The sequence below is a fragment of the Mustela putorius genome, unplaced genomic scaffold (genome assembly GCF_011764305.1).
Source record: "Mustela putorius furo isolate JIRA1106 unplaced genomic scaffold, ASM1176430v1.1 tig00003867_pilon_pilon_pilon, whole genome shotgun sequence".
NCBI classification, from domain to species: domain Eukaryota; kingdom Metazoa; phylum Chordata; class Mammalia; order Carnivora; family Mustelidae; genus Mustela; species Mustela putorius.
The window spans coordinates 31619196-31646676 of NW_025422019.1; the positions used below are offsets into that span (position 1 = coordinate 31619196).

At 34.5% G+C, this 27481-nt stretch overlaps 1 protein-coding gene across 2 annotated transcripts in view; it reads right to left on the minus strand.

Moving 5' to 3' along the window:
• FSIP2 (fibrous sheath interacting protein 2) overlaps positions 1-27481 on the minus strand; it is a 91361-nt gene that overhangs the window by 58304 nt on the left and 5576 nt on the right. For both annotated transcript variants that reach the window (XM_013059039.2, XM_004757846.3), the window contains exons 5-13: positions 26366-26505; positions 24898-25039; positions 24290-24400; positions 20633-20759; positions 17017-17106; positions 7315-7427; positions 6476-6518; positions 5188-5294; positions 2921-2984 (exon numbers count right to left, since the gene is read on the minus strand). In XM_013059039.2, coding sequence (XP_012914493.1) covers positions 2921-2984; positions 5188-5294; positions 6476-6518; positions 7315-7427; positions 17017-17106; positions 20633-20759; positions 24290-24400; positions 24898-25039; positions 26366-26505 — 937 coding nt within the window. The remainder of the gene's footprint in view (positions 1-2920; positions 2985-5187; positions 5295-6475; positions 6519-7314; positions 7428-17016; positions 17107-20632; positions 20760-24289; positions 24401-24897; positions 25040-26365; positions 26506-27481) is intronic.

The window sequence follows — 27481 nt, forward strand, 5'->3', positions numbered from 1 at the left end:
TATGGTTTCACTCATACGTGGAACAGAAGGAATAGCATGGAGGACATTAGGGGAAGGAAGAGAAAACAGAAGGTGGGAAGATTCATAGGGGGAGATGAATCATGAGAGACTACAGACTCTGGGAAACAATTTGAGGGTTTCAGAGTGGGGGATGAGATACCCCTTCATACCCAGTGATGGGTATTAAGAAGGACAGGTGTTGCAATGAACACTGGGTGTTATATGCAAATAATGAATCATGGACTACTACATCAAAAACTAATGATGTACTGTATGATGACCTACATAACATAAGAAAAAAATAGCTTAACACTGAAAGAAAGCAAAAAGGAGAAATTAAAGGAAAATATAAAAAAGTAGAACAAAGCAAAGCACCAATAAGGCAGTAAAAATCTTCCAAACGTTGTAAAAACATAAATGTAAATGGTTTAAATTCAAATAAAAGTCGAACTCCAAGACTCAATAAAAATAAAACAAGATGAGATCATATGATAGTTGTCTTTCTCTGCTTGACTTATTTCGCTGATATGAGGAAGTGGTGATGCAACATGGGGGCTTAAGTGGGTAGAAGAAGAATAAATGAAACAAGATGGGATTGGGAGGGAGACAAACCATAAGTGACTCTTGATCTCACAAAACAAACTGAGGTTGCCGGGGGGAGGGGGTTTGGGAGAAGGGGGTGGGATTATGGACATTGGGGAGGGTATGTGATTTGGTGAGTGCTGTGAAGTGTGTAAGCCTGGTGATTCACAGACCTGTACCCCAGGGGATAAAAATATATGTTTATAAAAAATAAAAAATTAAAAAAAAAAATAAAATAAAACAAGATGATGCAGATGTAGAGTGTTTATAAAAGCCACATCTATACATAAAAAGATACTAGAAAGATGATATAGCTATATTAGTATCAGATCTACTAAATTTGAGACAAAAAGCATCACTTATGATAAAGGTCATACATAATAACAAAAAGTTCAATTTTACACCTAAAACTAATATTACACAGTATGGTAACTAACTGAAATTTAAATGAAAAAAACCCTCTATTCACCAGGATAGTCCTGGATGTGCCTGCTAACCTAGATCAAAAAATAAAAATTAAAAATGGACAGAACTACATGGAGGAATTGATAAACTAATCATTCCCAATGATTTTTAGAACAGAGTAAGTAGAAATAATTATATAGTACATATATATACACATTAAAATATATATTATATATAGTGTATTATATATTATATAACATATTATATAATACATAATATACTAAAATAAGTATATAGTACATATATATATAATATATTTGATATATAAGATATATGAACTACAAAATTCAACAGTTTGATTGAATGAAAATATTTAGAACATGGCACCACCAAATTAATAATATTTATAATTTTCAAACACACAGAACATGTAAAAAATTAATCATGTGTGCTAAGCCAATAAAGCAATTCTGAAGATATTTCAAAAGTCCGGTGCCATAAAGGCCATGGTGTCAGTCCACAAAGCAATTAAATTGGAAATCAATAACAAAAAGGAAACTAGAAATCCAATATACTTGAAATTACAAAACTCATTTATAAATACAAAGTAACAAAAAATTGGAATTTAGATATGATCTAGAAAAAAATGAAAATATTGTACATTAAATTTTACAGTACATTTCAAAATCTCTTACATATCACCACACCCTATTCTAAGCACTTTTATAAATACTAACATAATGAATTGCTATAGGAATCATATGAATGACGTATTATTATTACTGTTCATGTAACAGAACTCCAGCCAGTCTTAAAGGTTAACTTGCTTCAAATCAACCCACTTTTTGCTTACTGACCTAAGGTCCTTGATCTGTAACAGAACTAATTTACTAATTTACTTTCTTTGAGATATGCAAACCACTGGCCTGGGAATGAAGGACCAGAGCATTCCCAGGCCACAGAGGCCAGAAACCTGTTTGAAGCCACCTGGACTCTGATTAGCCAAAAAATCTTTCAGCAAAATATTTTTCTTTTTTAAGGTCACACAGTGACTTTACTGACCTCACTTTGTGCATCTGTAGACCTTGCCCTTCTTTGTAGAAGGAACAGAGTAGTCTTGCACATCCCCTGGGTACCAGGAAACCAGACCTTCTTGCATAACATCCACTCTGGACACCCAAGAAATAGAACTTCTTGCACAGCTTCTGAGCTCTGAAATAACTGTAGCTGGCATCACTGAGTCTGCAGGTAATCAAAAAATGTCACAGACTCCTGCACTCTCTTAACTGATTAAACCCCTTTAAAAATCTTATGGCCAAGCAGAAACCTCTGACAAGAGTCTGCTTCTCTGCAGATTTCTGGCCTCCTGAATAAAGCTCAAAGATTCCTTTCCAATCAAAACTCATCTCTCAATCGGCCTTTCCAGAGATGGGCAGTGAATTCGTGTTAGGTAACATTCTCATTTTATAGTTGGAAAAATCGAAGAACAGAGAAATTAAATAACTTGGCCAGACATAAATTTTTAGTGTTGGAGTATGGGTTCAATTTAAGTAGTCTTGCCCGAATATATGTTCCTCCCTATTATGCTATACTGCCTTCTGATAATCTGATCCATGTGGATAGGATATATGATAAGTTTATGCCAAGAAATTTGAAAATTTAGATGAATAAATTTATAAGAAAAGTGTAGTGGTGAAAACAAACTTAAAAAGAAACAAAATACATAGTTTCAAATCTAATTGAATCTGTAGCTTTAAATTTTTTCTCACTAAGAGAGCCAGGACCAGGTTAAATATTTTGCCAGTGATTTATACCAAACATTCAAGGAATATTCAGCACCATACTAGGCATAAAGCAGGAGCTCAATACATATTAGTTGAAAAAGTGAATTAAGAGATTGCATAACTTATTAATAGCTGTTACTGATATTTACCTGATTCACAGAAGTAGCTTGATCTCTTGTTTGTTCTTTCATTCCAATCAGCATTTATCTCCTTCTACATAATCCAAACAACAAAACAAACATCCTCAACGGAGTTTTTCCCCCAGCATTTGAACATCAACTATTACTTACATATTTAAAATACAGAAATTTAAGATTTTGAGAATTTCTCTTAAGTGTCAATTTTTAAGAAATGCACACATTTTTTTTAATATTATTTTTTATTTTTTATAAACATATATTTTTATCCCCAGGGGTACAGGTCTGTGAATCACCAGGTTTACACACTTCACAGCACTCACCAAATAAGTCAAGCGGAGAAAGAAATGCACACATTTTGTGATATTTATATTAAATCTATTTACAGAAGTTAAAAGTTCACAGTTGTATCATGGGAGGTCCACAAGACCGCCTAAACATTTGGTGATTTGCTAAGGCTCATGGAACTCAGAATATAGTTGTACTTGCATCTAAGATTTATTACAGTAAAAGCATACACTATAGGATAAGGAAGGGTAGAAGACATAGGCTGAGTATAGAAAAATCCATGCATAGTTTTTCTTATGCTCTCTCCTCCTGTGAAAGAACACACTTAAGAGGACACACTTTTCTCCAACAATTAAAAAAAAAATGCAGTAACATGTACAGTGTTTCTGCCCAAAGAAATCAATTAGAAAGTTAGTACTCAGTCTTTATTGAGTCTGTATTGAAGACTGATCATAAGGACACCCTCCATCTTAATGTATATCAAAATTCTAACCTAAAAAGAAATCAGATGGTTGGCAAAAATCACATTATTTGCAATAGAATGCACCATCCATTCAGGTAGGGAAAGTTCTGTATCACTTAGGGACTGTTAGAAAAGCTAACCTTCCCAACACTAGACAAAGGGCAACCTTGAAAGCAGGCCCTTCTAAAGACAGCAGTCTCAAGCCTGCTGTGTTAACTCTTTCCTACACAGTAGTATTCGTTGGCATCCTAAAATAAACTATCTGTGGAGTGCGCTGATTAGAAAGTAAACTCAGTGGAACAAAAACATAGACGTGTTTTTAAACAAAGCTACAATAGGAGAAAAGTTTAAGTAGAGCTGGAGCACAGAACAGGCTCTGTGAATATAGAGGAATGTCATTCTCTAGACTTGTTCAAGAACTCAACATGTTCAAGGAGGTAAATCCAGTGAAATAAATAGGCTTCTTTTTTGCACCCCGGGTCTGAGAGCTGAAGGTTGCTAGAAATACATTTTCTGACAGTGGTAGCCTGTGTACATGTTGGAAGCCGAGTGTAATACTTTGTATAATAAGATGGCCATGCTGTTTCTCATAATAAATTAGGAACTTCTGGACATTTGGTACTCTTTTGAGATCAACATAAGTGGAAAATTTAATAAACACATTGAACAAAAAAGGTCAGCAGTAAAATTTAAATACTGTTTTTACAGGAGTTTTTGTTTGTTTATTTGTTTTTTAGTAAAGGACATAGCTTTTGCAATCTATTGGGCAGATTGAAGATTTTAAATATTGAAGTTGTTAAGATTTTTTTTGACTCTTAGCATACTTGAAATGGATAATGACATAGTAGAACACTGAGCTATAAAATATGAATAATAAAACTGTACTATAAAGAAGCATTTTATAGTAAACATATATCTTAGAAGTTATATGTAATGTAGTCTGTCAATTATTATGCATTAGAAGAAACAGAAAATGATGCCACTTCCTACCCAAGTCAAGTAGAATTCATTTGGAAAGAACTTAATAAATTGCCATTTTCAAATCACGTTAACTTCTTTAACATGGTTAAACAGTTAACACTTTGCTACTAATGGAATGGATGATGTGGTTTTGACTCCTATAATAAGAAGGCAACTCACAGAGGAAAAAAAAATCTAGTTTATGTAAGAAGACATACCCTGAATCTTTGGGTTTAACTTTCCAATAGCAGGACTCTGATGGCTGGTCAAGAGCCAAGAGGACTGATAGCATGATTTTCTCTGACCAGTCCACCAGTATTAGTCAAAGCCCAATCAAAGGCCACATTAATATTTCCTCTAAAGGCTCAGGTATGTACTGTGAATTATATTTAGAAAAATTATCTGAGGCCTATTAAAATCTTATTATAATATGACTAATTTCAGGGAGTGAAGCAGTTTGTTATGGTCCCTTCATGATTGAAAATTTTTATACCAACTTTATTCTTTTTTTATTCACTTTTTATTCATTTATTCTACTTGCATTTAGAGCAAGAGAAATATTATATACCTCATTTTTTGGAGGATCCAAGTAAGACTGTGAAGTTCTTGGATAATTTCTTGTGGGTGAAGCTTGAGGTGAAATAACTGAATTTTGAGCTGAGGTGAATACAGCTCCTAGAGAAAGAAGAGAGAATTTTACATATGAGAAGATCATATTTCTGAAGCAAGGGTGAATGCTAATGAATATATCTGATCCAGTGCTCTCTGCTGAGCCAGCACAATCACTAAATTACCACAATTAGGGATATATCTGAGTTAAGGAAGTATCTCCAAGAATAATATGACCTTTTTAAGTGTTCACTGGCTGCAGATTTCCAGTGGTTCACCATTGCCTTTAGAGACAAGTCTGAAATCCTTAACCTCTAATCCTAATTTATTTAACATTATGCCAGTTTAATGCCTATAATTAAACACAGACCACTGCCAGAATTGTTTCCATTTCATTCAGTCTGCAATGGAAGACCAGTCACTACTTGGGTAGGGGAATAACCAAAGCTGTGTTTTAGGGAAGACTGCTTTCACAGTAAAATTTATAGTGGATTAAAGGAGGAGGAGGAGAATGGAGGAAGGTTACTGAAATAGTCAAGAATGAAGGAAACAAGGGTAGAAACTGTGGGAATGAAAAAAATAGAAAAGGGCAAAAGAAAAGGAGATAGAAAGTGGCAACTTTGGATTGCAAATACAAAAAAAAAAAGGAGTCAAAGATAACTCACATCTTGTGCCTGGGTGAAAACAGAAGAAAGATCAGGAAGATGATGACTTTGATATTGTATTGAATTTGCAGGAATCATTGGCCACTGGATGGGGGTGTCTAATATTTTCTGTATATATATGAAGGATATGTATGGAAGTATTTTTAGTGACTTCCAGAAATCTAACAAGGCACAGAAAAATTTAGCTAATGTGTAGTCCACTGAAGGGGAGATGAGAAATAAGACATATTATCTGTGGAGAATTGATGGCAGTGGAGTACAGGGACCTTCCTGGAGATAGTTCTCTGTGCTATACCTTACTGAATCAAGTATATCAGTAATGTGTTGTAGCACTATAAACAGCCACAGTAGGGACCCTAAATTTTCTACAGTTCGCAAAATGCAAAAGCTATACTCATCAAACAATCACTGAAATACATGAGCCAATTATAATATCTATATTCATAAATAATTTTATACCATGCCTTGCTTTCCAAAATAACCATGGATTTTATAATCAGGTAGAACAATTTGAAAAACTATATGATAAAGCCATGATTATGAACTTAACAAAATAACAAGTATGACTATTTTTTATTTTACCTCTATCATCAAAAGTACTTGATTTTCTGGTTACTCTGTCTTTCTATATGGCATAGAGAAAAACATTCATTAGCAACTGTACTTCTAAAAGAAAGTTTGCCTCTGTCAATCAACCAAATTTATAAAAAATTTCCCCCATTTATCCCCTAACTTTCACATGAAAATTGTCTCAGGGAAAATATATATTAACAACCTTCTAGATTATCTTCTATAGGGAATCTCAAATTTAATTACTTTAAAACTGAGTTCATTATGTAGCAATGTACCATTGTTCCTTTTCTAGTATTCCATACGTTGCTTAAAGGCATAGTAATCCATTCAGTGGTTGGTTCTAAAAAGTTTAGAGTCATCAATCTGTCTAAGGGAAATAAATATAACCCATTCCAATCCAGCCTCTAGCTTAGCAAACATATTTCTCAAAATTTTGGCCAAAATTTTATTTTTATTTTGAGATCATCATTTCATTGTGATATTTTTCCCGTGTCTGTCTGCACCATCAGGTAATGGGTCCTCAAGGGGAGTGATTATGTTTTATTCATGTTTTTATCGTTATGTGTCCCAATTTGCTCATTTTCCCATCCTTCTGGTTGAGCACAGGGCTTGGTCAACAATAGATGTTCAATAAATTTTGGCTATTATTATTGCAATTGCTAAATGTTTGAATTAGTTTCTGCTAAATTACACAGTGACTCAATACTCTTAAGGAGAGATTTGGCCTCATGAATAGATCATAATACCCTTAGCCAATCAGTATCATGCTAGTGAAGTAGATAGGTCATAGACGTGAAAAATTAACTAGATAAATAATCACCATTCAAAAGATTGGGACAATATTATACCTTTTGTTCTGTACCATTAACTTGCACTTCTAACTGGCCAGCTGAAGTTGCTGGTTTTTTGACAACAGTCTTTGAACTACTTAAAGATTGATAAATAACATTTGATGCAGGTCCTGAAAGTAAATGAGAGAGAGACACCATAGTTTTTTAAAAACAACCTATTGAAGTGTAACTGAAATACAACAAACCACACTTATTTAAATTGAATTTTTTTTAAATTTTAAAATATGTCTACAACTCTGAGGCTATCACTGCAATCAAAATAACTTTTACAACACCATTAAAATTTTTTCATCTCTTGAGAAGTGTTTTATTATATGGATAAATCACATTTTTTTATCCACTTACCTACTATTTGGGTTGTTTCCATTTTGGCCTTTCACAAATAAACCTTTATGAGCTGTCATGTACACGTCAATTATGTAGACATGAGTCTTCATTTCTCTTGGGTAAATACCTAGTAGTGGAATGACTGGATCATATGGTAGGTATAAGTTTAACTTTTAAGAAACACCACACTGTTTTCCAAAATGGCTATACCTTTTACCTATCATTCACCTGTGCATCAGAATTTCAATTCTTTCACATTCTTGTCCACATTTATAAGCAGAAGAAAAATAGTAAAGATCAAAGTGAAAATCAAAGAAATAGAAAAAAGAGAGAAAATAATGAACCTAATAACTGATTCTTTGAAAACTTCAACAAAAGCCAGATTGACCAGGGAAAAGAGAAGACAAATTTTCAGCATCAGGAAGATTAGAGATAACACCACAACAACAATCTATAGAGAATACTAAAAATAATAATAAAGGAATATTATGAAAAATGCATGGCAGTTAAGTTTAACAATATATACAAGTGACTAATTCCTTAAAAAACACAAACTAATCTCATTCATGAATAGTTGATATGAAGAACTACATATCTACAAAGGAAATTGAATATGTTAAAAAGATGTCCAGAAAGAAAGCTCCAGGCTCTAATGACTTCATTTCTGAAGTATACCTAAGATCTAAGGAAGAAATCACATAAATTCCACACAAACTCTTCCAGAAAATTGAAGAGGAATGAATTTCTTTCCCAGCTCATACTTTGAGATCAAGATCACTCTGATACCAAAATCACTGAAAGGTATTACAGGAAAAGAAAACCTCAGTAAACATCTCCCCATTAGCAAAGATACAAAAATCATAAGTAAAATAAATTGAATCTAACAATACATGATAAAGTTAATGCATAATGAATGAGGTTAATCCATTACTCATTAAAAATAAGCCAAAGTGATTCAGAACAACATTAAAACATAAAAAAGAAAATTTAGATGGTCATCTCAAAAAATGCAGAGAAAAATATGATAAAGTTCAATACACATTCATGATCAAACCTCTTTGTGAATGAAGAATTTGAGGATATGTCCTTCCTATGATAAAAGTTATCTTCAAATATCTAAAGATGATACTCTAATTTATATTGATAGCTTTCCCTTAGGTGTTTGGAACAAGATTAAGTTGTACATAATCATAATTTTATTCAACACTATCATGGAGGTGCTAGCCAGTGAGAAAAAGAAATAGAAAAGTGATTTCAAAGAAATCACAGAAGAATATGTTGTAGAAACTAGAAAGCTCAGTCTAAAGTTTATTAGAGATATAAGGGTCCAACAATCAGCAAGTCAGCCTAGAAGAACCATGAATGTTAGAGAACTCAAATTGCCATATTTCAAGACTTATTATAAAGTTACAGTAATTAAGAGAACACTGTATCCACATAAGAACAAATAAATAAAACAGAATTTTCACTAACAGTTCTGTCTGTATATCTATCATCTATATATGTTCACTTTATCTTTGCAAAAACGACAGTAAAACTCAATGATATTGAAGCAATTTGAATGTGTACACTATAAGGTTGAATAATCCTGTCTTCCCAGATAGCAAGGAAGCTATCAGAAATCATTAGGGTTATGTCACAAAGGACTCAAGAATTATCTTAAACGGAGATCCCACTCACCAAAGCTATCAAACTTTCAGCATGAATAAGCACGGTAAGAGAACTGTATTGAAGCACTTTCAATTTATTTAAATCTATAAATTCATAATGACATAAAACAAAACTGGTTGCTCACTGTTGGAGGATGCTACTGAAACAATTAACTATTTTGAAAACTGATAAATGGTGGTAAAATATTAAGCATCAATCTGCTTTTCTGAAGTATCTTATACACCACATTGTAGTGAAGTAGTAATTAAGAGGAAGTTCATTTTATACAAGTATTACAGTTAATCCATGAAGAAGGAATCATAGATTTAAAATATCCCTTGAGGAAGTGGAGATGCAATATGGGGGGTTAAGGGGGTAGGAGAAGAACGAATGAAACAAGATGGGATTGGGAGGGAGACAAACCATAAGTGACTCTTAATCTCATAAAACAAACTGAGGGTTGCTGGGGGGAGGGGGTTTGGGAGAGGGGGGTGGGGCTATGGACATTGGGGAGGGTATGTGCTATGGTGAGTGCTGTGAAGTGTGTAAACCTGGCAATTCACAGACCTGTACCCCTGGGAATAAAAATACATTATATGTTTATAAAAAATAAAATAATAATAATTAAAAAAATACCCCAACTTTGCAACCTGTAATTAGTTCATGGATCTAGGCCTTGAAAATAAATGGCTGCTCCATTACAAAGAGAAAGAAAAGGAGATATTATATGCTGCCTGATGGGGAGACTAACCACTATCTTTGAATCAGTCTTGTTAGAGAAACAACCTGTGAATGGCTGCATAAGAAGACCCTGACTTCACCTCCTCCCTTGGACACACTAAATCTCCAGCTACATCTAGAACAATTCTTTCTAAGAAAGAGGTAAAAAGGCCACATTTGGTTGAGAGGAGAGGCAGAGACGTGGTCAAGCTGAGAACCCCACCCCTAGTGCAGCAACCCACAGGTTAGAAGGATTTCACAAATATGGAGCACATCAATGAGTTTGAGCTCTGTAACCTTGGGACCTGCACTGGAAATATGAGCCCCAAGTATTTGTCTTTAAAAGTCAACATGGCTTATGTCTAGGAGATTCAAAGGACACTGAGAAACAAACTCTGTTCCTAAAGGGCTTGTGCACAGACTACTTACCCTGAGATCCAGCATGAAAGCAGCAGGCTGAAAATGCTTTTAGACCATATGTGGTGGAGATCCACTGGCTATTCTGCTGGACAGGCAAGGTCTATTCCAACTCTCTCTAGGGAAGGAGGTGCTGGTTGGTGCCATTTTTATACTCTCCTCCATTTCTAAGTGCTAGCAATGCCAAATGCTATTTTTTTTTTTTTTAACTCTCTTAACCCTCTTAGCACTGCTTCTATGGCCCTGCCCCATGAAAGCCAGTGGGTGGACTTGCCTGCCCCAACGCTCCACTGTGGCCGTGCCAAAGTCAGCAAGTACACATAGTTCACAGGGGACACCTTTGAATGCCTGTCTCTGGTGGCCAAGGGGCCCTCTGTTTTGGAGTCCCACGGGACTGAAGCAATCATAGAGTTCTTGACAGGATGCTGCACAGACAAAAGGTGAAACACATCCCCAGTCTTCTTTCAACCACTCCTTTAAGACTGGAAGAGATAGATGTTTTGTCTCATACATAGAAGCAAAGAATCAATCCAATTGAGGAAATGGGAATGTGTTCCAAATTAAAGACAAGAAAAGCCCCCAAAGAAAACTTTAATGAAACAGGTAAGTAATTTACCTGATAAAGAGTTCAAGATAATAGTCACAGTTCAAGATGCTCACGGATCTTGGGAAAAGAATGCATGAACACAGAGAGTTCAACAAAGAGAAAAGTGTTAAACATAAGTCACAGAGTTGAAGAATATGGTATCTGAAATGAAAAGGGCACTCTAGGGATTCAACAGCGGACTGGAAGAAACAGAAGGAAGGGCTAGTGATCTGGAATACAGGGCAGTGGAACTCACCCAAACAGAGCAGTAAAAAAAGAAAAAACAAACATTTAAAAAGATAGATTAAAGGATCTTTGGTAGTTTTACTGGGATGCCAATTAGACAATGACTGAGCCACCCAGGTGCCCCAAAAGTGTATAAAAATATATGTTTATAAAAAATAAAAAATTAATTAAAAAAGTGTATAGATTTAATTAATACTTTACAGGAAATACAGAAAAAAAAATAAAATACAATTTTTACATACAGATACAATCAGCAAAAGTCCAGTCTGTGAGGAACTCACAAAACAAGCAACTCAGTTTCTTCAACAAATGAATTTTAAAAAAGGAGGCAGGGACGGGGCACCTGGGTGGCTCAGTGAGTTAAGCCTCTGCCTTCAGCTCAGGTCATGATCTCAGGGTCCTGGGATCAAGCCCCGAATTAGGCTCTCTGCTCAGCAGGGAGCCTGCTTCCCCCTCTCCCTCTGCCTGCCTCTCTGCCTACTTGGGATCTCTGTCTGTCAAATAAATAAATAAACCTTTAAAAAAAAAGAAAAAAAGGAAGCAGGGAGGGTATATGGAAGGAGAATCTATTAGGTTACATAACAAATTATTGCAATGCATGTCAATGTACATTCAAACTAACATCAAAATATTTTTGTGACGTTTATGACATCATTGGAAAGTTGAATCGGGATTAAATATTTTCTTATATTAAAGGATTATTTATAACATGTGATAATGGTTTTGCTGTAATGCATTAAAAAAATCCTTATCTTTTAGATACATATTTACATATTGATGGGCTGTGCTTTGGAAAAACAAGGCAGTGAAGAGAGGTTGAGCGTGTAGACAAAAAATTATTCATGAGTCATTGTTGAAGTTGATGATAGACACATTAAGGGTACTGCTGGTTTTTATTTATTTTTGAAATGTTTAATGAGAAAAGCTAAAAAAGTCATTTACAAGACTGGAAATATTTGCTCTAAATAACACAAAAAAATTAACATCAGCCTTATTGATTTCAGAACTTCTGTCATCAAGAGATAAAAGGAAACAATAGAAAAATAGAAATTAGAAGTTATTTATTATACTACATATATGTATATAATAGACAAATGTCTAGTATGGCTTTAACCAATTTTATTTTATTTTTTTTTTAAGATTTTATTTATTTATCAGAGAGAGAGAGAAGAGAGCAAGCACAGGCAGACAGAATGGCAGGCAGAGGCAGAGGGAGAAGCAGGCTCCCTGCTGAGCAAGGAGCCCGATGTGGGACTCGATTCCAGGACGCTGGGATCATGACCAGAGCCGAAGGCAGCTGCTTAACCAACTGAGCCACCCAGGCGTCCCGCTTTAACCGATTTTAAAATCCATAGGAAAAAGAAAACCCAAAAGAAAAATGGACAAAAGATTTGAAAAGATAACTTCTCAGAAGGGAAAACATGACCCAGAAATCCTAGATTTAGGCTTATACCCCCTAAAGAATCTCCTCACTGTGAGTACCATGAGATTTTACACACACACACACACACATGTGGATGTTCAGTGCAATATTGTCCTAATAATAGATACTTACATCAACAGAAAAACAAATGTATAAATTGTGGTATATTCACATAATGGATAAGATCAACAGTGAAATGAAATAAAATGTCAGGCAGCACAGAGATAAAAAAAATTCTGAAATGCTGAGTGTAAAAAGCAAGTCACATGAGACTGGATACAGCAGCATATAAGTTACATTAAAATATTTTAACAGTATCTATGTCTGTATATATATATATATATGTAGTTTGTAGTAAATATATTTTAAAAATAATGATTAGACAATTACCAGATTTGCACCAGATTTGTAGTTATTTCTGTGGGAGAAGGAAATCTGCTTTAAAGAAATTTGGCAAAAGATATAAACTTACAGCTTAAGGAAATTTAGTGAAACTTAAAACAGAAAAAAAAAAAAAGAAAAGAAAAGAAGAAATCCACACCAAGACATATCATAATGAAGTTGCTAAATCTATTTCCCACCCCCCAAAATCTTAACAACCAGAGAAAAATGTCACCTTACTTACAGAGGATCAACAATTCAAATATGGCTCATATCTCATCAGAACCATGGAAACACAATGAAATGCAACAACAGTTTTCAAGTTCTGAGAAAAAATGTCAATGTATAATTCTATATCAAATGCAAACACTATCATTCAGGAATGAAGATAAAATAAAGACGTTCTTAGATGAAGGGAAATTTAAGGTGATTCAGTGCCAGAAAATTTGTTCTAAAAGAGATCCGAAGGGAAATTCTATAGGCTGAAAAAAATGATACTGGAAAGAAACCTGGGATATCAGAAATTAAAGGGAATTGAAAATGGTAACTATCTGAGTGAATATAATAGGCTAATCTTCTACTTAGTTATTTAAATTTATTATATTGTCTGAGTGGATGTTTCATGTATGTAGATGTAATACAAGGACAACTGTAACAAAGAGAAGAGGGATAAGGAGTCATATATAATGGCAAAATTTCCGCATTCCACTTAAAGGGTTAAATATCTATTAATAGTTGATTGTGAAAAGCTAAGTACATTGTTAACTGGACCAACCACTAAAAAAAAAAAAAAAAATCTGTATAAGGAGGCATAGTAAAACAATAGTCATGGACAGGGGTGCCTGGATAGCTCAGTCAGTTGAGCATCCTACTCTTGATTTCAGCTCAGGTCATGATCTCAGGGTGGCTTGGCACTCAGCAGGGAGTATGCTGGCAGATTCCCTCCTTCCCTCTCCCTCTGCCCCTCCCCTGGCTCACACTCACTCTCTCCCTCAAATAAATAAATAAATCTTTTAAAAATATAGTCACGGACAATTGGAAAACAAATTTTAAAAATGTCATGTATAATAGTACCAAAGAAATGAAGTACTTATGTATAAATATAACATAACATAAATATATATATACAAATATAACACAACAAGATATCTATGCTGAAAACTATGAAAAGACAACAGAAATCAAGTACAACCTAAAGAAACAGTAAGAGATATGATATTGTCTAATGACTGGAAGACCAAAATCTTTAAGGATTTCTTTTCTCTTCAAAATGATCTGTAGATTGATCTAATGTACCTCATTCAAAAGTCCCAGGATATTTTTTGCAGACAAGCTGATCATAAAATTTATATGCAGAAGGCAAATGAATTAAAACAGTTCTTAAATTTTGAGGGAAAAAATAGTAGAATTATAGTACCTGATTTTAAGACAGTAAAAAGCTACAATAATCAAGATAGCGCAGTATTGGCAAAGAGATAGATGCATAAACTGATCAGTGGAACAAAATGAAAAGGCAAATAACTGAGAGAAAATATTTGCAACTCACATATCTGAAAAAGATGTGTATTCATAATACATAAATAACTCCTTAAGCTCAACAGTAGGAAAACCACCCAATTAAAAATGAGCAAAAATTAAAAATGAGCAAAAACCTTCAAAAGATAGTTTACCAAGCAGAATTTATGAAAGGCAAACAAATGTGAGATGGTCATCATCGTTAGACATTAAGGAAATGCAAATGAATATCACAATGAGATACCACAACATGTACTAGAATGACTAAAATAAAAACTTGCTAAGACACCTGGGTGGTCTTTTTTGGGTGGCTTCTCTCTATATCTACTCTTCCCCCTGCTTGTGTGCTCTCTTTCTCTCTCTGCCAAATAAATAAAATCTTTTAAAAAAATTGATGACAATACTGATGGTTGCAGGACTGCACAGCAAATGCATCTCTCATGCATTACTAGTGGGAATGCAAAATAATTTTTATAAGATTTTTAAAATGATTTTATTTATTTATTTGACAGAGATCCCAAGTAGGCAGAGAGGCAAGCAGAGGGAGAGAGGCAGAAGCAGGCTCCCCGCTGAGCAGAGAGCCTGATGCAGGGCTCAGTCCTAGGATCCTGAGATCATGACCTGAGCCAAAGGCAGAGGCTTTAATCCTCTGAGCCACCCAGGTGCCCTGGGAATGCAAAATATTATAGGCATTCTGGAAAGCAGTTAGATAGCTCTTTATAAATATAAACATATGTTTACCATATGACTTGACAATCCCTTGTTTAGACAAAAAGCTGACTATAAATACTTCTGATTTTTTTATTCATAAACACCAAAACCTGGAAATAACCAAAATTTTTTTCAGATAATGAATGTATACACAATGAATGTATACACAAATTCTAGTGCATACATACAATGGAGTACTACTCAGAAATACTAAAGGAGTAAACTATCAATACATGCAATAACTTGAATACATTTTAAACACTGAGTGAACAAAGAAAGACATTATGAAATGTCTACTTTTAGATTCTATTTATAAGACATGCTCTAAAGACAAAAGAACTATAGTAATGAAGAATAATCAGTGGTTACCTAGCGTTGTTAGTGGGAGGGAGGAAGGTGTGACAGCAAAAGGAAATTTATAGGTTTGATCCCTGAACAATTGTCACAGACTGATATCCTGGCTGAAAACAATATTTTACATCTACCATCCTCTCCTAATAACGCTAGAATTTTTGCCATCAATAGAACCAGTCTGTGTTGCATTAAACACTAGAGTTTTAGAAGATTATTCTGTGTGAGATAACTGCTGTAGAAACTGAGAATTTAGTTTTATTGTCTATATTTAGTAGAGATGGGGCTGGTATTGTCATAATTTTGTATGTTGTAATAACTACTGTGTCTTTTAAAAAAAACTGTTGAACTTTAAAAATAGGACCCATGAAGCTTAGTATTGAATTAACTGTAACTCAGTGGTCCTGAGTGGAAGACAGCTTCCACTAAAGCAACCTTGTCATTCCTTGGTTTCTAAGTCTTGATGAGACTGATCACATTACATTAACAGGGAGGAAAGATTTTGGACTTTTTTTCTTTAGATTTGAACTGATAAGGCCAAAGGAATTTTAGCTTTTTTTTTTAAGTTCAAATATTTATGTATTTAAATTATTTCTATTAGCTTATAATGTATATTTGCCCCGGGGTACAGGTCTGTGAATCATTAGGCTTGCACATTACACAGCACTCACCATAGCACATACCCCCCTCAATGTTCATAACACAACCACCCTATCCCTACCTCCCCACCCCTCAGAAATCCTGTTTGTTTGCTGAGATTAAGAGTCTTTTATGGTTTGTCTCCCTCCTGATCCCATCTGGAATTTTAGCTTTTATACTTTAATTTTTCCCTGGAAACTTGATAGTGGGAGGAGGATCATATCGTTCAACTTTTAATAGTCTCATATTTTTGATAGTATATTATTTGGAGGAGTTTTATGTTGTAATTTGGGCTCCTTGTTTTATCCATGAGCCTACTAGACAATATCAAGTAACACAGTATGAGACAAATAATAAATAGGGTTCACAGTGGTTTTGGAGTTAATTTCTGACCCACTTAAGAGTTTTCTAAAATCATTTTGAGTGTTATTAAAACTGTTTTGCAATTTGTTAGGTTTAATATACTGCTTCTTTAACAGCAATAGACTCTTCATTTGATTTTTCTAAAATGATGACATAATGTTAAGTTTAGAACACTAAATCAGTAACTAGAGATCAGATTCTGAAAGCAATAGAGATTTTGTCATTACTGGTATGCATCACTCTAAATCAGTTATTTGACAACAAAAAACAGAAGATTTAAGCATTGAAAGCATTTATGCAAAAGATGCTATCCAAGCTCAGTCTTTCTCCAAATTACTACTTAGTATTTCTTATCAAAATATGCAATTACCATATGCTTCTTTACTTGCTCTCTGGTCACCAACAGTGTAAATTAAGTTTATATTATTGTAAGTCTTCTTTTTCTTCTTTGGAGAATAAGCTAAAGAAATGTAATAAAACATTTATTTTTAATAATAATGATGACAGAATTACCCAAGATAGTCTATTTCTTCATGCCCAAGGGGAAGTGAGCCTTATGCTAATTTGTAAATATGGCACTGTGGGGAAGTACTGGAGAAAATGGAGAGATGTGAAATGGGAAGACAATTACTCTTGAAATATTATCCTTCAGTTTTATTGTTATCATTATATATATTATTAATTATATTATATTATTTTATTAATACAGATTATATATATTATATATATATATATATATATATATATATATATATATATATATACAATTACTCTTAAACATTATCCACAGTTAAAAGATATACTTGGAGGGACAGAATTTTCTTCTCGTAGAGAGAAAGGTGACACACAGACCAACTGTACCATATCATTTCCTGTCTGTGGGGGGAATGCCTACCATCATAGCTACTGGCTTAAGACCCACTAGTCCATAGTGACTCTTGTAGTTCTTGGGTGTGCCTTCCAGCCTGGCATAAGCACCTGCATACATATTCTTCCTGTATGAAAAAGGTCATTGTATTTCCTGTTTCTAACCATTTACTTAGGGCAAAAGCTCCTCACATCAAGTGTACTCAATTATACTTTCATCAAAGAAGTTTTCATTAGAGATGTAAAATGTGAGAGTGATCTGTCTCATTGGGGAAAATTCACCTAATATTCCCTTCTCATTCTCTCTGTCTCTCTGGAAACTGTCAACTTAGTGGAAGATGACAATGTTACTTGGAAGTATAATTCAATTTCATTTGTAAAATAGATATTCTCTGTCACCTTGGTAATATAAATTAAATTCATTTGCATCTTCTTCAGAAGAGGGGTTCTGAGGTAACAAATGTCTAAAATGTCTACTTGAAACTCCTTTCCTACTAAGTTAGAAATTTAGCAGTTGAAGATGTAGGGATGTATATTGTTACTAAAGTGGTTTTTTTTTTTTTTTTTTAACATTTTCTTAATTTGCGAGAGGAAGGGGGGAGGAGAGAGAGTCTGAAGCAGAATCTACACTGAGCACAGCTTGATCTCTTAACCAGGAGATCATGACCTGAGCTGAAATCAAAAGTCAGACACTTAACTGACTGAACCACCCAGGGGCCCCTAAAGTGGTTTCTTTTCTGAAGCAAGAGATTGTTGTCATTATTTCAATGAGCTGAATAGGTTGAATTAGTCCATTTAGTATATATATATTTTATACACACACACACACACACACACAGTACTCTTTGTTCTGTGAACACAAAAGTGGTAGTTAGAATATTATGGATGATTAAGACACAGAAAGTATGTAATGAATGAATGTATGGAGACTGATACAAAGTACTATAAAGGATTTAAAGGAGAAGGAACTTCCTTTTTTTTTTTTTTAGATTTTGATCATTTATTTGACAGAGAGAGCACAGACAGGGGGTTGGCAGGTGGAGGAAGAAGCAGTCTTCCTCCTGAGTAGAGACCCAACGTGGGGCTGGATCTCAGACCCCTGGGATCATGACCTGAGCTGAAGATAGACACTTAACCAACTAAGCCAGCCAGGAGCCGCAGAGAAGGATCTTGCAATTAGGGTTATATTAAGAAAGACTTTGTGGAGTGTCATTTATTGTGGAGCTAAACGAACTGTGGGATAGGGTTAGATGGACAGTGAGCACAGCACTCCAGACTAAGAAAATTGGACAAAGAGAGGCACATAAGTAAGAAAAGTTACTTGTGTTTTAGGAATAGTCAGTAGTCTCATTTGATTGGACAATGAAATAAATTGACTGCTTATTATGAGCTAGTGGTTTTGAGATTTTTATGAGAATTTAGGAATATTCTTTTCTTTACTTTTTTAAAATATTTTATTTATTTATTTGACAGATAGAGATCACAAGAAGGCTGAGAGGCAGGCAGAGAGAGAGAGAGAGAGAAAAGGAAGCAGGCCCCCTGCTGAGCAGAGAGCCCAATGTGGGGCTCGATCCCAGGACCCTGGGATTATGACCTGAGCCGAAGGCAGAGGCTTTAACCCACTGAGCTACCCAGGCACTTCTAGGAATATTATTTTCATTTTCAGATGATGAAACTTAGCTCACAGAGGTTAAGTAATTTGTCCAAGCTATTTACATGGCTAGATAATGGGAAAGCAGTGCTTGGGATTCAGCAGTCTGGCTCCAGAGCCTAAGCACCTCAGCCCTAGGTCGTAGCTACCTTTGAAATGAAGTGTAAAAGTCAGAATAAATGAAACAAGATGGGATTGGGAGGGAGACAAACCATAAATGACTCTTAACCTCACAAAACAAACTGAGGGCTGCTGGGGGGAGGGGGGTTGGGAGAAGTGGGGTGAGGTTATGGACATTGGGGAGGGTATGTGCTATGGTGAGTGCTGTGAAGTGTGTAAACCTGGCAATTCACAGACCTGTACCCCTGGGGATAAAAATATATTATATGTTTATAAAAAATAAAAAATTAAATAAAAAACAATATGTAACATAAGCAAACAAACAAAAAAAGTCAGGTTTGGGTTGGGCTCTCAATGGTGATGAACATTTGACTCAAAAGTCTGAACTTCATTTAAGAGGTAATGGGGATTTTTACATTTTGGGGCTGGAAGAAAGCCTCAGGACAGATTTAAAGTTTAATGAGTAGCCACATGAAAAATGGATTTGAAGTAGGTAGAAAAAAGAGCCGATGGAAACTAGCTAATAATCTACTGGAGAAACAGGAGGAGGCTCTCGCCTACAAACAGGATTGATGGGATAGAGATAGGATTGATGGGATGGAAGATGATTTTATTCTTTCCTAATACTACATAGTCATGATAACTCAAGCAAGGCTACATTTTTTATTCTGGCCATTAAATTGTAATTAATATCATTAATTTATTTAATTTAATAAACTCACTATATTTTATAATGTTATAAATAAAAGAAAGCTGGTAGAGATTGGGCATGGCAAAGTCATGACTGGATGTCCCTCCTTTAAACTCTTCATTTCCTTTTTTTTTTCTTTTTTCCTTACTTTTTCCTTCTTCTCTACCTCCTCCTTTCCTTATTCCCCAACCTCCTGCCCCCAACCCCCAACCACTTTCTTCTGGTATTGCCCTTTCTGGCTGGCAACATAGTAGATTACCATGTTATTATATATTAGCAATTATCTTACATGCAAGTTTTTAAAGTTTCATTTATACTTTTTATGCTAAAAAGTCTATTATTTTATGCTAAAAATACACTTTTTTTTAGCATATGTAAGTTGGTTAGAACTGCAATATAGGTGAGCTTGTCTACTGAACCACTTGATAAGATTATTTTACTTTGTTTTAATTTTTACATATATGTCTGCTTTTCAGCTTGAACTGTAATAGAGAAATGCCTAGAACTGTGCCGGGCACAAAGCATATAGCAATTTTACAAACAAATTTTGTAAGCAAACAGAATTTTGTAAGCAAACAGAATTTTACAAAAAGATTTTTATGTAAATATATAAATAAGAATTTTCTACATAGCTCTATCAGCTTTTAATATTCTTACATTCACAATATGTTCCACCTTGTCCTCTGTAATGAAATGTGTCATTTCTCATCTCTTCTCCTTTAAAGTTGTTGTCTTGCATCTTTTGTAAATGATAAGCCATTTTTTTCTCTAGAAGGGCTTGTTTCTAAAATATTAATATATATATACATATAAGTTAACATCAGCTTCCTGTTTAAAAATGAAAGACAAATATTTAAAGTGTGAGAGCGTATATTAGAAATCAAAAGTCACTCCTGTCTTGTGACTTGTAAAGTTACATGTACAAATTTAGGAGGGCAGTGAGGGGTAAATTTCCATCTGTAATCAAACATGAGCACTTAGATACAGTTACCTAAGGTACACCTTCAGGGAACTGGTCCCATCACAGATGAGGTGGGGTCTCTTAATCATAGCTATCCTGCAGAGCTTAGGGAATTTCTAAATCATCCTCAATGGGAGGGATTCCTGAGTAACTTAACCAAAAACACCCAGGCCGACCAAAGATACACGTAATACATGAAACGTGTCTTCCCTTTGTGAATCTCTGGGCTAATATTGACCCTAGATGTCTCAGAAAGGAAATGACTGTGCAGAGAAAGAACCTTAGAGATCCTCAAAGGGCTCCCTAGAGTATTATTAGCAAGAGATGGATCAGTACAGGTGTGTGAGGAAACTAAGCAGGGCCACAGAAAGGACAGTACAAAAGCATTAGGGAGAAGAGTGCTTGGCACCTATCTATTATGCCTATTTTCACTAGCCATTTCTTCTGGAAGAACTTTGTCAGTCACAGGACACAGGACATTGTGTAGATTTCTAAAATGAATTTTGCCTCAGTGGTGGGGAATAACTAGTGTCAGATTGAACATGGCCCTGGACCTTCTTAACAAATCTTAAATAGTAAGACCTATAACAATCAAACTGTTTCCAAAGAAATTATCTACATTCAAGGAAAAAAGCTAAAGGATATTTAAAAGAATATGAAAATATTCAGCAACCAAAATGTAAAATTCACAATATCTGGCATCCAGTCAAAAAATACCAAGCATAAAAAGTAGCAAAGAAATATAACCCATAAAATGAGTGATCAATCAATCAAAACTGACCCATAATGACACAAATGTTAGAATTAAAGATAAGACTATTAAAACATAAGAAAAGATATAGAAGGTGTAAAAAGGAACAGAATCAATTTTTTAAATGTATGAGGTGAATAATATAAGATATGCATTAATAGTAGAATAGACATTGCAGAAGAAGAGATTAATTAATGCACAGTCAGGAAAAGAAGCCATCCAAAAGGAAACAAGGGAAAAAAAAGTTACAAAATGAAGGGTATTCGTGATGTGTGGAACAACATCAAGCAGCCTAATATGCCTACAGAGAAAAAGAAAGGGCAAAAGAAATATTTGATAATAATGTCCATAATCATTTTTTCTGCACTATGTTATAACAGAGGTTATAGTCAGGGCAATGAGGCAAAATAAGTGAAAAATGGATCCACCTTCAAAGGGAAGAAATAAAACCACCTTTATTTGAAGACAAGATAATCATTTCTGTAGAATATCAATCGGCATCTAGAAATAAATTCCTAGAATAAGTGATTTTGTCGATGAAAAATACAAAATGAATATAAAAATATGCTTTTCTATATACTAAGATCAAATAATCAGAATTTTAAATAGTTGGTAAAAATACCAATGATATTAAGAGTCACTTATGGTTTGTCTCCCTCCCAATCCCATCTTCTTTCATTTATTCTTCTCGTACCCACTTAAGCCCCCATGTTGCATGCTTTGGTGAGTGCTGTGAAGTGTGTAAACCTGGTGATTCACAGACCTGTACCCCTGGGGATAAAAATATATGTTTATAAAAACTAAAAAATATAAAAAAATACCAATGATAATAACATAAAAATTATGAAATATCCAGGGATGAATCTATCAGAAGATGTGTAACACCTGTAAACTGCAAAAATTAAGGAAGTCTAAATTAATGGAGAGATATTTAGTTCATGGGTTGGAATACTCAATATTATCAAGACATCAACTGTGCCCAAATTGACAATAGAATCAACATAATTCTAATCAAAATCTTGGCAAAATTTCTTTGTAGAAATTGAAAGGCTGATTCGAAAATTTATATTGAAACGTAAAGGGCTTAGATTAGTCAATACAACTTTAAAATAGAACAGGCTTAGAAGGTCAGCACCACTAATTTAAAGAACTGTTAAAGGTATAATAATCAAGACAGTATAATAGACAAATAGGTCAAAGAACAGAAAAGAGTCCAAAAATCAGTCTATACAACTGATTTTTGATAAAGGTGCAAAGGAAATATCTTTTAAAGATTTTGATAACTGTAATTTAAGCACATACTTTGGAGTGTGTATATATATATATATATATATATATATGTATGTATATATCTCAACAACATGTCAATGTGAAAAAGATTAATCTCTTGTATTAAGACATGATTCAAAAGAAACAATTTAGAATAACTCCACTGGAAATATCTAGAATTCAAATAGCTCTGCCAATAACCTGGCTCAGGCAGCCTGTGGTGTTACCATGCCTAAAATCAGTGGTCATGTCTAATGGGCTCTCCCAGTGCCGGAACTTGTCCCATCGCACTAGTTGCCACTAAAATTGGGCAGGACTCCTTGAATAGTAATTGGTATCAGAGACCTGATAAAAAAGAGGAGACCTGGGACATTCTGTTTCTCTCCAAACCAGATACTTCCAGAGATGTTTGGAAGAAAAAAAAATCAACATGGAGAGAACGCTCACTGAAAAGAGGGGTAAATACTGGAAAATAAAAATTACAGTAAAGTGGAATAAGCTGAGCTCACCATACCAGCACTGACAATACTAAAAGGTGTATGTAACAAAATTAGAATAAAAGCTCATCATACATCTTTAAATTCAAAATATTAAAAAATTTCGATGTAGTGGTATGTATCAATATAACCAAAGTATGTGTATCTTATGCCACCTCTGGGTTTGTCAACAATAAGCCACTGAAATTACTTAGAATTTTAGACAAACATTAAGTGATATGGATAGTTATCACTGTTATTTTACTAAATAAAAAACAATCTACAAAACACCCTATAAGGCATAATAACATAATTTATTTATTGTAATAAACTCTCATAGAAATATTACACAATGTGTGTGTATGCCACATAATAGGGTGATGCTGGGGTTACAAATATTTTTTTTCTTTTCTTTTATATGGTTTATACTCTACAATCATAAAATATTATGTAGTATTTAAAATTAAAAACAGTTAATCCAAAAAAAAACCTAGCTGGTGGGAGATATTGAGAACTTTTTCCAAGAAATTCTGAGTGTCAGAAATATTGAGAACTTTTTCCAAGAAATTCTGAGTGTCAGAAAAATCAGTTTATCATTTTTTTCTAGAGGAATTACAAATATAGTTTATGGTGTGAGATAAAGTTAAAAGCAGTTGTATCAAATAGGACAGTACTTTTCAGATTATTGTCAGAATATAATGGGACAAAATATAGTGAACTTCATAACTTTCAGTTTTGTGTAATGCATATCATTTGGGGTAACTCGCTGTTTGTTACCTCACAAACTGTACTACCAAATATCAAAGCTGGCAGAAGCTTCTTAAACAGTCCCAGTTAGAGGTTAAAGCTCATCCTACCTTCCTGTCACTCTCTTCTCTGCTTCTACGCCGTTGTTCCTCTATCCTAGCTTCTCTTTTAACATCTTCTCCAATCCTTGTCAGAAGTAACATCTCTTTATTCTTCCATTCCTAGAGAGCGCGAATGTTACTGTACTCAGTACCTGTTCACAATAAACCTTTGTATTCTTTCCACCACCAACAAGCAAATTAGAACAAGCAAGGGACCTAACAGCAATCTGGTCAGGCATAATTAAAGTCATACATAGGCTTTAGGATGGGTTTTTCTTACAGACTCCTATTACGAATGCAGGCATGGTTAGTTTTTTACTAAAGCTAAATTTAAAGAATTTTCCACCCTCTCATGAGGACTTTTGGGGAGTTAAAGTGGCTAGTGACTTTCACAATCATCTCTTTAATAGTAGAGATTAGCTCAGATAAATAGTTTGTGGTGTCAGCCTCATTATTTTATGTAACAACTTGTATATTATAGCTGGGAAAAAAGATTAATGTGGATAAATGATTCAGACCTGAAATTACTTCAAGAAGTATAATAGGGAAGTAAATTAATTACAAATGAAGCAACTGTATACAATTTTTCTCTAAATATTTTAACTTTATTATCTCACCTCTTCAATTTTTCTACGAAGGCTAAGTTTTCTCCTTGTGTATTCTCTCTGTCGTCTTTCTTCTCTATCCATCCGAATTAGGCGTTGCTCTTCTCCTGTGTGCTCAAGTTGTTCTAATTCCCTATTTATCATATCCAAATATCTAAGTAAAAGTGCAAATACAAGTAAAGGTGAATTGCTTCTTTCCCTTATAATGGCATCATTTCCGCTTTGATACTCCCAAACCACCTTCTAGCTTGCTTTTTATGTCTTTTTTTTTTTTTAATATTTTATTTATTTATTTGACAGAGAGAGATCACAAGTAGGCGGAGAGGCAGGTAGAGAAAGGGGAAGGGAAGCAGGCTCCGTGCTGAGCAGAGAACCAGAAGTGGGGCTTGATCCCAGGACCCCCGGATCATGACCTGAGCTGAAGGCAGAGGCTTTAACCCACTGAGCCACCCGGGCACCCCTACTTTTTATTTCTTAAACTGCAGGAATTTTTACAGTTTTCTTATCAGCTCTGCTCATGGACCTTTAGACCAGCCTGACCCACCAACTCACCATACTTCACTCCTTATGCAAATCTCCCTAGTATATAAGTATCTCTTATTATGGTACGACCAATGATAAAATGTGGAGCAAATTTATTTTAAAAAATTTGCACAGTAAGTATTCGTAACTTTGTACATTTAGGAATATGGGTTTGCAAATGAAAGCTAAAATAACTGAAACACTGACTTCAAATCTGGAAAAACACCAAAAACCAAAAAACAGATCTGAGTTTCCTAAGAAAAAGACATGTATTAGGTCTGCTGTAATTTACCAGGCCTTGAACGAAGAGTCTGGGTCTCTGGTATGTCAATCTGTTTTATGGAACGACCATGAAATAAAAATATGGAATATAAAAAGTCAGGCACTGCAGCCCAATCTCTCACTTTAATGAAGGAGAAGGAAAAAGACCAATCATATCCCTTCCCTTTCTTCTTGATCACAGAATGGTAATGATTGAATGTTAGTAAGTAATATCCAAAGACTTTAAGACAATTTAGAGATGATGCATATTTATATTAGCCTAGATAAAGTTTTGTTTTTTGACTTTTCACTAATTTATTCAAACTTAATGCTGTCAGTCCTTGAAGATGATCATAAGAAGCTACTGTAGAAGCATGTGCTAAAGATAATTTTCTTCCATCTCCTACAATAGGAAGGACTTTGGATCTGATTTTGCTTTTCCAGTTATCAGCTTAGATTACCTTTTGGACTTGCAACAACCCTGTCTTTTCTGGCAGAAATTTCTCTTTTCAGCTTTGCCACCATAATTTCCCAATTCCCATAACTCTTGGTCTTCTTTCCTCTCCAGAGTGGGGACGGTAGTGGAGTTAAGTAGTGTCTAGTTCTCTAAAAATCCTACCGTCAATTCTTTCTAGTATCTTCCTACATATCTGGGTCCACAATATATAAATGCAACACACATTAACTTTAGTCTCACCTGTGCCTTATTAATCTTTCCTGATCTTTAACAGATTGGGTACCTTCCTGTAACAAAAAATTTTGGAACCGTGCAACATCAGAACGTCTAGGTATTTGACTGTTTTCCTGTAGTCTATTTACTTGTTTTGCAAGCATTTCCTATAAAAAAAAAATTGTGTTATCATATATACACAGAAACATAAATGTATGCAAATTTGACTATGTATATATAAAATTTTCATTTTACATTCCCAGAAGTAAAGCTGTCCTATCACATGCTTAGTAAAATTCCTGTACTTCGTGAATAGCTAATTCTGTTTAGCTATTATAGACAAGACAGCCAACCCAAAATAAAGATCTTTCTCTGAAAATAAATGATTAATATTTCACCTTATTTTTCTATCCATTCTGAAAAAATTAAATGATAATAAGAAAAGAGGGGAGGAGAAGCTCTAAACATAAGGGGGAAACTGGGTAAAATATAGAAAACTTAATAGTGTACGAAAGTCATTATTTCCTACAACTCTCTCTCTTTTTTAAAGACTTATTTATTTATTTCAGAGTGAGAAAGAGCACAAGTGCACAAATGGGAGGAGGGAAAGAGGGAGAGAATTCTCAATCAGACACCACGCTGAATGTGGAGACCACGATGGGGCTCAATCCCACCACCCATGGGATCATAACCTGAGCCAAAACCGAGAGTCAGATGCTCAACTGACTGAGCCACCCAGGTGTCCCTCTACAACTCTTTTAACCTTTGAACATAAATTTGTAAACATACACACACACAACACATTTCTCATTTTTATCCAACTCTCTTGACCCTAAAACCTGTGTTCACTCATGCACATGTGCACCCACTGTCAAAAATTGAAAGGAAGTCACTGTCTATATCCACTCTACAGCAGCTCATTCCACTTCACATTTAAGAACATCTTTTGTTGAATGAAGACAGCTGCATGTGTGTGGGTACACATGCACAGTGTACATATTATTACGGTCACCAATAGGACACTGTAATTATTCATACTCCTTCTTTCCTGTTACAAAAGATGTTTTGGGGGACTCCAGCTGAAGAATCTTGCTGCCACAATAGACTCTTCCTATTGCTCTTAGCTCAGGTAGAAATGACATA